Here is a 12,538-nt window from a genome sequence, read left to right on the forward strand (position 1 = left end):
AGGCAAGGGACCTTGGGTACAGTTTCCAGCCCCTTCTCCCCCAGGTTCTGGGAGCCTACAGCCCTAGCTGCCTTCTCCCCCCAGAATCCTTGCCTTTGGTAGGGAGTGTAGGGGGAGAATTCAGGAAGGAATTATCTCAATAGCTTCATTTCTCACCTGCTTGAGATCCTTCCCCTGCTCTTCAACACCAGCGGAGGAGGTGAGGGAGGGCTCCACCAAGGGCACAGGGAACAGCGTTGGTGTGTAAAAGGGTGGACCTTTCAGGGAGTGTTTATTTCCTTCCAGCCTGAGGTGGGAAACATATGTGCTAGAGATGCAGCTGGGAGCTGGTTGCAGGGGGAGGGGGGCAGGGGGGCAGGGGGGGAAGGCCTAAACTGCCAGGCTGAACTGGAACTCTTGGTCCCAGGAACCCAGGAGAGCCATAGAGAGTTCTATGTGGAGAAGGGTCAGCTTTGGCTCTGCGAAGTTTCCATGAACCAGAGTGGGAGACGGAAGCCAGGGGCCCAGGACGGGGGAGATGCAGGGACCCAGGTGGTTGAGGCCAGAGCTAGAATGGGGTGGGTCGAAAAAGGAGGAAGAATAAGTGGGAAGGCTGCTCAGGAGGCTGAGTGGAGGTTGCCCTGAGAGGACCTGGGAAGAGGGGCAGGTTTGGGAAGAGGTTAAGGCCAATGAGGCATCCAGTGGATGTGAGAGGCCTGGGGGCTGTCCAGGAAGCCGAGGGAAGCCAGGTTTAGGAGAGGGGCCAGCGCTGGGGACAGAGATGTGGGGGTCATCAGCAGAGAAGGAAAACGGAAGCCATGTGGAGAGGTGATGCCCCAGAAGGAGGTGACCGCGGAAGCAGGAAGGGGATCAGTTCCCAGCCCTGGGGGCCACAGCATTTAGGATGAAGAGGAAGTTCCCAAAGATCTGACGTTTTAACCAGAGGACTGGGGAGGGTTGAAGTGCACCCCAGGGGTTCCACAGAGTTGAAGCCAGAATATACCCAGAATAAAGTCCTTTGAAGTCTCACATTTTATACTCTCCATTCTTGCCAATTTTGCATTCACTTTCATCAGCCTATCCATGTGAGTTCTCATATAAAGATTTTCAAGTACTTACCAGTGACACCCATTAACCTACCCTTGTGCAACCCCCCAACAGTGAAAATCTTCGAGTGAAAATGTAGCTCTAGATTCAGTCTGTGGCACTGAGCCTCCTGGCCAGTCTCCTGGTGCACTGGGGTGTCTGTCACCCAAGTATTCAAGGCCCTTCATAGCCTGCCCACAGTGACCCCTTCCAGAGGCAGCCAAGCCTCCCACCCTGGCCTTGTTCTTTGCCATGTGTCCCTAGCCACCCTTCCCATCACAGACAGCTAGATCTTTCTAAAGTCCAAACCTGACCCAGTTCCTCCCCGGTGGCTCTCTAGTGCCTCTGGAAAGGAGTCACAGCTCCTCAGCATGGTGGCTGGCATCCACCCACTCCTTGGGCTCACTCATCACTACCCCCCCCCTTCTTCTACCCTGTGCTCCAGCTACACAGAACTTCGACCAGCTCTCCAAGAGTACAACCTTCTCTCCCTTTCTTGTGTTTTGCACATGATGTTCTCTCTCCTTGGGAGACCCTCTCTTCTCCTGGCTCTTTTTGTATATTCCTCACGTACGCAGGTCCCAGTGCAAAATGAAAATGTGGAGTCCTTTGTTCAGAAATTGTTAAGAATTTTGTGATGGCAACAGCAGGGCGTTCAGCCAAGCACAGGGCCCTTCTAAATGTGAGGTGCTATGGGACTGCACAGGTCATACTGCTATGAAGCTGGCCCTGCATTCGGGAAATCATAGACTATCCCCACCTCCTATGCCAGGCCCAGTAAGGAGCCCATTCTGGGCTCCCAAAGTCCCTTGGGTTTAGACAGGTCTTAATCAATCTTGCCTGTGCTTCCCCCATCCCGGCATTCTCCACCCTGGGATGCCACTGCCTGGTGAGGATGTATTTCCTCCACTGGACTGGAACTATGTGAAGGTGGGGTGTGGGGCTGTGTTGGTCATCACCGTGTTCCCGGCGTCACCCTGTACAGGTCTGGGCAACACCAAGCACTGACCACCCATCCTTGCTTTTGTGAAGCATGACAGACACTAGGGAGGAATCAAAGGCAGAGGCCATGCTCATGTTCAACCCGGAAGAGAAACATCCCTTTTCGGAGGATCCCTTTATCTGACTCTCCCATATATGTGCCCATGGACAGAGCTGTGAAAGCCTGGCATTAGCTCAGGCCCTGCAAGGAAGGGATCACAGACACCGAGACACTCGGGGCCTGCGTTAGATTAGCCGCACCCAGACACATAGGTTGAATGTGACAGCATGCAGACGGGGGAGTGTCCTGGTATCAGGACTACAGTTACTTTGAGAAAACGCTCCAATAGCCTGGAACTTTGGTTTCAGGGAACCTGGTCTCAAAAATATGCAAGGCATTCTGAAAGCCACACAGGGGGTGGGCAGCGGAAGGAGTAGTAGCCCTCCCTACGTTCAGGAAATTGGTGCACCCCGCTAGGCGGTGTTGGACAAGCTACATTTTAACTTTAAAGTCTAGATACATGTGACCATTTGACCATAGTAGTACTGTTCCTGCATGGTGCTGGGGGATAGTCCAGGCACCCTCTTGCGGAGGCAGAGGGGTCCATGCTAGAGGAACTAGCCTGCCTGCATGTATATTTTCCCACATTCCTTTCTTCCAAACTTGTAATTAGCTACCGCTTGGTGTGTGTCCCCTTCCAGGCCTGCATTTCCTCGTGTCCACATTCCCTCCAACCAGCCACAGCCTCTGCCTTGGAGAGCCGACGTCCACTGTCTGCTTGGTACCTGAACCTGGAAAAGGTTCTTAATTCCCACGCTTCCTCATCTAAGGGCTGGATCCTTGGTATCAGACACCAGGGCCCTACAGCTCTTCCTGCCAGTCTCTGCAGTCTTGCCTAAGAGCTAGGTTATTGGATAGGGTCCACATTGTCCTCCTCCGTATACGGGATAGAGGCCTCTGGTGAGGTAGCCTCAAGTCTCTCTCCAGTCCATCCACTTCAGGCCCCAACCTGATCTGGGTCAGCCTTCTGCCTGGACTACCACAGTGGCCCCTTCCCTGGGCTCTCTTCTTCACTTCTGTCCCCCGTGTGCAAATAGACCTACCACTGGAGCTTCCTGAAGATCAGGGGGCATTCCCTGGAAGTTCAAAACCTCCAACAGCTTCTCATATCACTTAGAAAATCTGGACTCTTCCCAGCAGTCTACAGGGTCCTGCATCATCTCCGCCTTCACACTTTCCAGCCTCAACACAGCATCCTTCCCTCACCCCACCTCAGCACCCACTTCAGTCCCTTTTATTCACCATGCATCCCTCAGTCCCTACACTTCTGAACAGCATGTGCACGAGGTACCCTTTCCACCCCGTGTAGTTGACTCCAACCTGAGCATCCTTCAGATCTCAGCTGAGTAGTCACTTCCTCCAGGAAGCCTCTCTCAATCTCTCTTCTTGGGTCAGGTCTCCTGGTTGTAGGGTCTCACCGTTCCCATGAATCTCTCCTGAAGGCTCCCCTCCCCGTCACCACAGCGGCTTTACACTTGCTTGTGTGATTATTTAACATTTGTTTCCCCACCAAATGGTGAGATATGTGAGGTCAGGACCTGTGCCTATATTTTCTCAGTACTGAATTCCCAGTACACTGCACAAGTAGGCACACACTAAATTGTTTAAATTTAAAAAAAAGGGTTGAGGAATGGTGCGCTCTGGCTCCCCCTCATGCCAGCAACTGGTATTTTGTAGCTGGCACTAGATCTCCAATCTTCCCCCTCCCTAGGCCTCCCTTGGCCAAGACACCTCACACTCCCTGCTGGCTTCACCTGACCTCAGCCACCGAGGGTAACAAACAAGGACCTCATTATGCTGCTGGAGGAGCTGCTCGGGAGTCAGATCAGGTCCCTGGGACTCAGGTTGTTCCCATGGCCAATGGAAGATCATTTTCAAAGCCTACACCCACCAAGAAAACTGTTAAAGAACCTAGGGTTCTATCCCATGAGGACGAGGTCATGTGCACCAGGTCATGCGGATCGCCAGCCCAGTCTTGGGCCCTCTTCACCATGCCCCTCACACTAGCATCACTCCAGAGAACACTCAGAGGACTTAAGTCCTTCTCCCCCACCCCCATCTCTGCCTTTGGACCCACCACCACAGGTGGACTGGGGCCAGAGAACACTATTCCTTTTACTGCCCATCTCATTCCTGGATATCCAATGAGGCCTGGTGTTACCCAAGGCCCAGGGTTTGGGCTTCCAAACCTCCAGGTCTGGTGCCTGAGAGGGACCTAGGGCAGCCCAAGACAGAGTGAGGACCAGCCTTGCAGAGACATAGGGCTGAAAGGTCCAGATCAATCTGGACCAGGCCTTAGGCCCACAGAATCACAGGATCTACACTCCCTAACTACACTTTCTTACCTCCTACTCTCAAATCAGCTGAATCTGGCACCTGCCCAACCAGCCCCCTAACACTGCTCTCACTGAGGTCACTGTGGCCTTGGTATCATTAAACACAATTGTCACTTGGGTCTGACTTGCCTGGTTTGCTTCACTCTGTCCCTCCATCTGCTGCTCCTGCTTAGTCTCTGTCAGGTTTTTCTCCCTGTCCCTTAAATATGGGAAGTCCCATAGGCTGTCTCATGACCCTGATGGTCTCCATTTCCCATTCCCCATCTCGGATGATAGAGCCTCTTTTCTGTTCCCAGCTCCAGCCTCAGACCAGGGTCCCGAGGTCTCCTGGCTGCCACCCCCTGGACGTCCTCTGTCCCCAACCCCCGCATTCACCAAGTCCCCCCCACCCTGGCTTCAGCATCTTCCCCAAACCTGCACCTCCTTCCTGGTTCTGTATCAGGTGGCTCCAATGTCCCCTCCCCTGGCCAGAGCCCTGGGCCTCACCCTGGACACTTCCCTCCCCCACAAGCCCTTCAGCTCCATAACCCATCCATTCAGCTTCCTCTCTCACCTACCCCCTACTCTTTTCCCCCAGCCCTGTCCCACTCCAGCCTTGTCCTTACCCACCTGGGTGCCTGCCTTGGCTTCCCCCAGGCTCCCAGCTTCAGTCTTCCCCTCTGGTCCACCCTCCTCATGAGAGCTGGAAAGATCTGCCTAAAGCCCAGTCCCTCCCTTGTCCCTCCTCTGCATAGATCCTCCATGGATCACCAATACCATCAGGCCAGTCTGATATCTTCAGCCTGGAGGTCCTGGACTCTGCTCACCTCTCCTGCCTTGTTTCTACCACAGTACCTCCACTGCCTGGCATTTACTAAGTCCTTGCTTGTGTTGGGCCCTGTGCTGGGAACAGCTTTCCCTTTCTTCTTGGCCTAATTATCTCCTTCGGAGGTCATGCTCAGATCTCATCTTTCCTCCAGGAAGCTTCCCTGACCACACCCTAGGCTGAGTCAGGCACCTTTCCTGGGCTCCCGTAATCTCCTAGGCTTCCCTCATCACCACATCTTGGATCGTTCCAAACTGTCACTGAGAAGGGCTTGAGGCTGTCTAGGTCATGGCAGCATCATCCAGCACAGGGCATGCCCAGGGAGCACGTTCAGGGAATTCTGTTGACTGAATGGATGACCATCCTTAGCCTCATCCAGGAACCTCAGACAGAATGGAGCAGGGGTCTCTCCCCAGAGGAGGCATTCCCAACTCCAGACCCCTGCACAATCCCCCCCAAACCCCACAGACAGAGACAAGGGCAAGGGCCTAGGCCCAAGCTTAGAAAAATAGGACTTTCTTGTTGTGCCCCAGTGCCCCCGACACCCTCCCCATCAGAGTTTTAAAAACCGTGAGCAATTTGGTGAGTCTGAGGCCAGGTCCCACAGGGTGCCTGGGTCCTCCCACCCCTGGGGCCAGAAGGGCCGTAGAGGTGGGTGCGAGGCTAGGGTCCCGTGGGTTCGTGGCTGGGCCTCCAGGGCTCACAGTCCAGCTGGACCACGGTGTGGGCCCTGGGCACAGCAGGCTCAGGGGCAGGCGGGGCCGGTGTGGGGCCCAGGGCGCCGTTGGTCTGCGAACAAACGCTGCTGACAGGTGCAGGTGCCTTGGCCTTGCCGGGGGGCTGGCCACCGTGCACCTTGTAGCGCATGAGCAGCACGAAGATGAAGACCAGTACCGAGGCCACGATGACTCCACCAAGGGCGATGATCATGGTGCCGCCCAGGAAGGGTGCGTGCGGGGCCCCACAGGGCCGCAGCGCCGGCTCAGTGGAGAAGCGGGAGCAGCCCACTGGCCGTGTGGCCGTCAGCCCGGTGGCGCCGTCCTCGTACACCGCTAGCACGCACAGGTCATAGGTGCGGCCAGATGCGAGGTCTGACAACAGGAAGGAGCGGCTGTCGGCGGGAATCATCCTGGAGGGACAGGCAGGCAGGGGTCAGGTCTCTGGCCGCCCGGCACCCACCCTGCACTCTACCCCAACCCTGCAGTCTGGCGAATCCTCCCCCCACCCCCCACCCGTCCACTGCTACCCCGAGTTCCCTCTCACCACTGCTCAAATTCCCTTTCATCTGATACCCTTCAGCTGCCTGACTGATAACCTCTGGGTCATCTTATGCTCCTGGCGCCTGCTGCTCAAATCCCCCAGTTTAATCTCCCTCCAGCCCCAGTGCCCAGATTCCCTCCCAGGCTGCTGCCCACTGCTTCTCTGCTCTGCTGCTCAGTTTCGCTGGAGCCTCACTGCCCAACTTCCCTCCAGTCCCACCCCCCAGTCTCTCTCTACACCCTCGCTCAACTTCCCATCCTTCCCATCTGCCTCTCCTCCAGTCTGGGCCTGATTTCCCTTTTCCAACTGCCTGATTTTCCTCCAGCGTACAGCTAGAATTCTCTCATCTAGCCACCCGATTCCCCCATGCTGCTGATGCCTGATTTCCTTCTAACCTGCCAATGAATGTCCCCCTAGCCCCATTGCCTTATTATTATTATTGTTGTATCTAGGGCCTGCTTTCCAGTGAGCCCTGTCAGCTGATTCCGTTTTCATGAAACTGATGTGCCTCAGTCATCACAGCTGATTTCTTTTTCTCCCTGTTGCCTTATTTCTTCTTCCAGCTCTGTCTCTTGATTCCCTTCTTATCTCTGTTGCCTGCTTCTTATTTATCCTTACCTTTCCCATTTCCTTTTATCCTTAGCACCCAACTCTACTTATTTCCTTTTGCAGCAGAGCACCCTGTGGGAGATTTAACTTGTTGTATAACCTGCTTTATTCCTCAACTGCTTTAATGAGGGAGTTACAGGGAACTCTGTGATTGTCTCTGAGAGGGTGGCTATCTAGAAGAGCACTTGTCTCATCCTCACCAGGCAAGGTGGACAGGATTTGTGTGATTGTCAGGTGTGGGGCCCTCCATGGAGCCCACTCTCCCTACATGGAGTGCTGCTGTCTGAGAAAAGGAACAGAATAGCTCATTAGATTTCCAGGACTGAAAGGGGAATCAATTGACGATCTCTTGAGATGTGGTCCCCTGGGGAAGGAAAGTGGACCCAAGAACTGGGTTTATAAGGTGCACACCCCAGGCCCTGGGAAGCCCGATCCTCTACAGCCAGGCCTCAGGGACTGCACCCTTGGCCTAGCCTGGCAGCGGGAAGAGGGAACCGTCCATAGCCATCCATGCAAGTTAGACTTGGGTGAGAAGTGTCAGCAGCATCTGTGTCAGAGCCACCACTACTGGCCACATGTGGCCACAGCAGATGTTCCAAATGCTCTCGGCTCGGGGGCAGAAGATGTACTGATCCACTTCTTGGGGCTTATAAGCCCCAGGTTTTCTTCTACTGTTTGCAACAACTGAACAGAGACGGGAATCCCCAACGGTGGCAAAGTGAATGTTCCTGTTCACCTAGTAGGTGGAGCTTGAACTAGGTTTGATTTGATTTAGAAAATCAAAAATTGAGATGTCCCATTAGAACACTAAACATGTGGAGTTCACACTGCACAAACCCAAAGCCTATTTAGCCTCCTCCCCCATTTTTCCTTTCAATCTGGTCTGAGTTCCTTTGCAGCAGGGCCCCCTCATTTCATTTTCCCCGTGAACTCTGTACCTTCCTGTTTGATCTCCTTTTCTTCTCACAGCATGGTTTGCATCTAGCCCTGTCATCTGGAAACAACTAGTTTTTCTTTACCTTTAAATTTGATTTGTCTGTACCCCTCTACCTGGCTCCCCCCATTAACTTTGGACTCTTCTGGCCTGATTACTTTTTACTCTTGCTGCCTGATTTCTTTTTTACATCTGTTACTATTTACTTTTGCTGCCTTATTTCTTTTTATCACTGCTGCCAGATTTCTTTTACCTTCAGCCTCATTTCTCAGCTGTGCAGCAACCTGGGGTGTCAATGGATGTATTTCCAACCCTCCCCCCACCTCAGTCTGCCACCCAAGCTACCCACTGCCTGGACCCTGCACCTGTAGACGAGGATGTCATCGGCTGAGCTGTTGTACTGGATCTGGTACATGCGGATCCCCGGGATAGGCCGCTGATCTGGCCACTGGACAAGAGCAGCTGTGGCCCCATGCTCAGTCACCTGGACACCACGGTCCGTAGGGGGCGCAGTGTCAGCTGCCTTGGCGGAGGCGGAGGCAGAGGCAGAGGCAGCAGAGGGCGGGGTGAGGGCATCAAGATCCCCGTCCCGCGGGGGGTCACAACTGGTGCTGTTGGCTAGCTGGGGGGGTGGCGGGGGGCCCACAGTCAGCTCAACAGCAGCGGTGGCTTCACCAGCTGCATTGGCCGCAATGCAAGTGAAAATGCCACCATCGCCCGGCTCAGTGACCAGCAGCTCCAATGTCCCATTAGGGAAGGCACGAGCACGGCTCGAATTGCCCACCAGCCGGCCCTGGGGTGACACCCAACGCACACGGGGCTCAGGGTCCCCCACTGCCCGGCAGCGCAGGGCAGCTGGCCGACCTGCAGGCACTGCCAGCGGTGGCGAGCGGTGAGTCACCACAGGGGGCTCGCACACAAATTCCTCCTCGCCCACAGCCCAGAAGTAGCGGCCACCCAGAGCGGGTGGGGAGGCACAGGCCTCCAGGTCATCCTCCCTGGCCAGCCTCCGCAGCCACACCAGCTCGCAGTTGCAGTGGAGCGGGTTCCCACCGAAGGCCAGCACCAGGGCGGAGGCAGGTGAGCCTCGGGGCCTGGCTAGCAGCGGCAGGCGGGAGAAAAGTGGGTCGGGTGGGATGGTGGTCAGGCGATTGGAGGTCATGTCCAGCCGTGCCAACTTGTGCAGGCGGGAAAAGGCGCCAGCGGGCACAGAGGCCAGCAGGTTGTGGTCGAGGCCCAGTGTGTTGACATTGCCCAGGCGGCCCAAAGCCTCCCAGGGAAGCTGCTCCAGGTTGTTGTAGGAGAGATCGAGATCCTCTAGTGTCTCGGCGCAGTCATCCAGGGCACCGGCCGCCAGGGCTGCCAGCTGGTTGTTGCTCAGGATGAGGTGGCGCAAGTTGACCAGGCCGCGCAGCTGACCCTCGCCCAGCGAGGTCAGCCGGTTCCCATCTAGGTGCAGGGCACGGAGGGCGCGCAGGTCGGCAAAGGCGCCGGCTGCCACGTGGCGGATGGTGTTACGCGACAAGCTCAGATGCAGCAGGCCGGTCATGTTGGCCAGGTCCCGGCGGCGCACGGCCGCGATGAAGTTGTCCGCCAGGCGCAGCTCGGCTGCCCGGCGGTCTAGCGACGGTGGCACGAACAGAAGGCCTGCCCCCGGGCACAGCACGCTTAGGGGCAGGGACTGCGTCTGGCAGCGGCAGCGGCGGGGACACGGGCTGGGTGCGGCTGGCTGGGATGGAGACGAGGCGGGGGCCAGCGGCAGCAGGCAGAGGAGCAGTGGAAGGACGGCCATTTCGGGCAGGGCGGCCTACAGGGAAGAAGGGAGGCATTAGGGCGGGCTGAGGCCAGAAGAGGGGTGCCAGAGGGCATTAGGGTGGTCCAAGACCAGGAGAGAAGGTCACAGTGGGCTGAGAGCAAAAGAGTTGGGTCAAAGATGGTCAGAGAGAGGAGTGGGAGTGGTCAGACACACCAAAAGGCAGAAGAGATGGTCAAAGACTCAGAGGGATGTGTCATGGAGGGACACGGGGAGCAGAAATGGTCAGAGGAAAGGGAGGTAATTAGAGATGGTCAGAGACAGTTAGACAATGGGGGGGGGGGGAGTGGGCAGAAGGGAAGCCAGAGTGTTTTAAAGGTCGTCAAAGAGATGGGCAAAGCTGGCCAGAAGGAAGAAGTGGTCAGGGTGGTGGGAATGGCTACAAGTAGTCAAACATGACCAGAGAAGGGAGGTGGTTAGAGATGGTCAAGAAGATGAGAAGTGGACAAAGGAAGGCACATAGTCAGGGGTGGTGAGATCCAAGAGAGATGATCAGAGATGGTCAGAAATGGTCAAAAGCCAGAGAGGTAGTCAGAGAGAGGAGGAAAGGACAGACGTGTCAGAAACAGCTGGAGATAAGGACAGCTGATTAGGAAGAGGAGTACGGGGAGAGGTCATCAGAGAGGAAAGGCAGCCAGAGATGTTAGAAATGATTAGGGAATTCCAGTACTCAAGAGAGACAGAGAGAAGAGGGGTGGTCGGTAAGGGCCAGAGATGATTGGAATGGCCATAGACTGGCAGTCAGAGTAGGCAGTGGGCGGAGGGCAAGAGTGATGGCAAAAGATGGTCAGAGACAGGCAAACGCTTAGAGTGAGGGGTGGACAAGAGCGAGGAGCTGGTGAAAGATGATTAGAGAGAGGCATGACAGACAGAGATGTCGAAGGTGGTCACTGAGTGAAGCAGTAGACAGAGGTGGCCTGAGAGAGAAGCGGTGGACAGAAGTGTCAAAGATGATCGGAGCGAGGAGTGGTGAACAGAGATGGTCAGTGAGAGGAGCAGTGGCTAGGAGAGGTGTCTAGAGACAGATGAGACAGATGGTGGGAAGAAACTGGAGAACAGAGTGAGAGATCAGAGACCTGGAGGTGCCAACAACTGGGGAAGAGGTCACAGGGGCAATGCTGGTCGAATAAATGTCCAGAGAGGCACGGCAGGAGCTGGAGGCAAACCCTTGGTGGTGGTGGTAGGGTGTCTGTTTCCTGGGGAAACCCCAAGGGTGCCCAGGGGGACCTAGCCCTCACTTACCTCCACCCCCAGCCACAAAGTTCCTCCCAAGTCCCTCCCCCGCATGAGGGTCCCCCAATAGCCTTACCTGAGCTGGAAGCCCCCCCCCAGGGAGCAGAGTCCTCAGGCTCCAAGAGGTCAGGGGCTAGGTCTCTGGAGGGGGCGCCTGGTCATCCCTTCTCTGTCCCCAAGGCCTCTGCAGAGGGACTGTGCTGTGTCTCAGCCAAGATCTGTGGCCATGGAGTCTGCAGACCTTGATACTTGGGGTCCTAGATCTCCAAATACACGGCTTCTAAGGGCCAATTTTAGAGACCCAGGCTCCAGTTTGGGTTGGTCAGAGCGAGGGTCTCCTAGCTCTGGTCTTGGGATGCTAAACAGCCAAATGAAGAGTCTAGGGTCTGAGTCTCAAGCCCAGTCCTGGAATCCAATACTTGGATGCTGGGTTCAGATATTGGGGTGCTGAGTCAAGATTTGGAGGTCTAGAGACCTCCAATTTCAGCATTCGGGTTTGCAGCAAGGACTTCAGGCTCAAACTCAGGTTTAGGCCCCTTGGAATACCGGGGTTCAGATCTTGGAATTTGAGGCCTAAATCTCAGAGTTCAGGTCCCAAATAGCGGGTTCCAGAGTATAGGTATGGGAATCTGATCCCAGATTCAAGGTCCCAGGCACAGAATTCAGAGTTCAGCTTCAGATTTGGGGTTTTAGATGCAAAGTCTTGAGGTTCAGACTCCAAAATTTGGGGTCCATATTCCAAGTCTTGGGGTTCCAGAGACTGAAGTTGAGATTCCAGCCCCAGATATTAGGTGTTCAGGCTCCAGGTCTTGGGGTCCCAGCCCCAGATCAGGGTCTCAGGCTCAGGTTTCCAGATCTCTGGATCCGATCTCGGGGTGCAGGCCCCCCGATGTCGGGGTGCCGGCCCTGGGTTTGGGGCAGCGTGGTCCAGGCTTGCTTCCCGGGCTGCGGCGGGGACTGGCCCGGAGGGAGGGGGGCGGATGCGGTGGGGAGGGCGGCAAGGCAGCCCCGGGGGCCGGGGTGGGGCGAGGCCTGGGCGAGGACAGACGGACAGACTGGGACAAGCGGGGTGGAGGCACTGCAGCGCAGGTGGGGGCGCAGGGGGGAGGGGCCGCGTTCAGAGACCCCTCCCCCGCCGGGGCCGGGGCGGGGGCCGGGCGGGGGCCGGGCAGGCAAGCCGGGTCCGGGCGCTCCCGCGGCCTCCTCGCCGGGAACCTAGGGCCTCGCGCGCGCCCGCGCTTAAAGGCGCAGGCCCTGCGCGTGCCCGCGCTTAAAGGTGTAGGCAGCTCCCTCTCTCAAAGGCGCGCCTCCAGCCCCACTTCCCATGGAGTCGCCCTGGCGTTGCTTGGGAGCAAGAAAAAAATCCTTGGATACAGAGAGACACAGAGACTGAGACAAAGAGACACACAGATTGAGAGAGACCGAGACAAAAAGATAAGCA

The 12,538-nt window shown here is 56.2% G+C and overlaps 1 protein-coding gene across 1 annotated transcript; it reads right to left on the reverse strand.

Moving 5' to 3' along the window:
- Positions 1-5,748: 5,748 nt before the first annotated feature.
- LRFN3 (leucine rich repeat and fibronectin type III domain containing 3) lies at positions 5,749-12,299 on the reverse strand. Its single transcript, XM_040446030.1, has 3 exons — positions 11,174-12,299; positions 8,417-9,858; positions 5,749-6,377 (listed from the first exon to the last, which is right to left on the reverse strand). The coding sequence occupies exons 2-3, from the start codon at positions 9,841-9,843 to the stop codon at positions 5,912-5,914; spliced, it is 1,893 nt and encodes a 630-aa protein (XP_040301964.1). The 5' UTR covers positions 9,844-9,858; positions 11,174-12,299; the 3' UTR covers positions 5,749-5,911.
- Between the last annotated feature and the right edge of the window lie 239 nt (positions 12,300-12,538).

This window comes from Herpailurus yagouaroundi, unplaced genomic scaffold, assembly GCF_014898765.1.
Source record: "Herpailurus yagouaroundi ecotype Mexico unplaced genomic scaffold, PumYag 194, whole genome shotgun sequence".
NCBI lineage: Eukaryota > Metazoa > Chordata > Mammalia > Carnivora > Felidae > Herpailurus > Herpailurus yagouaroundi.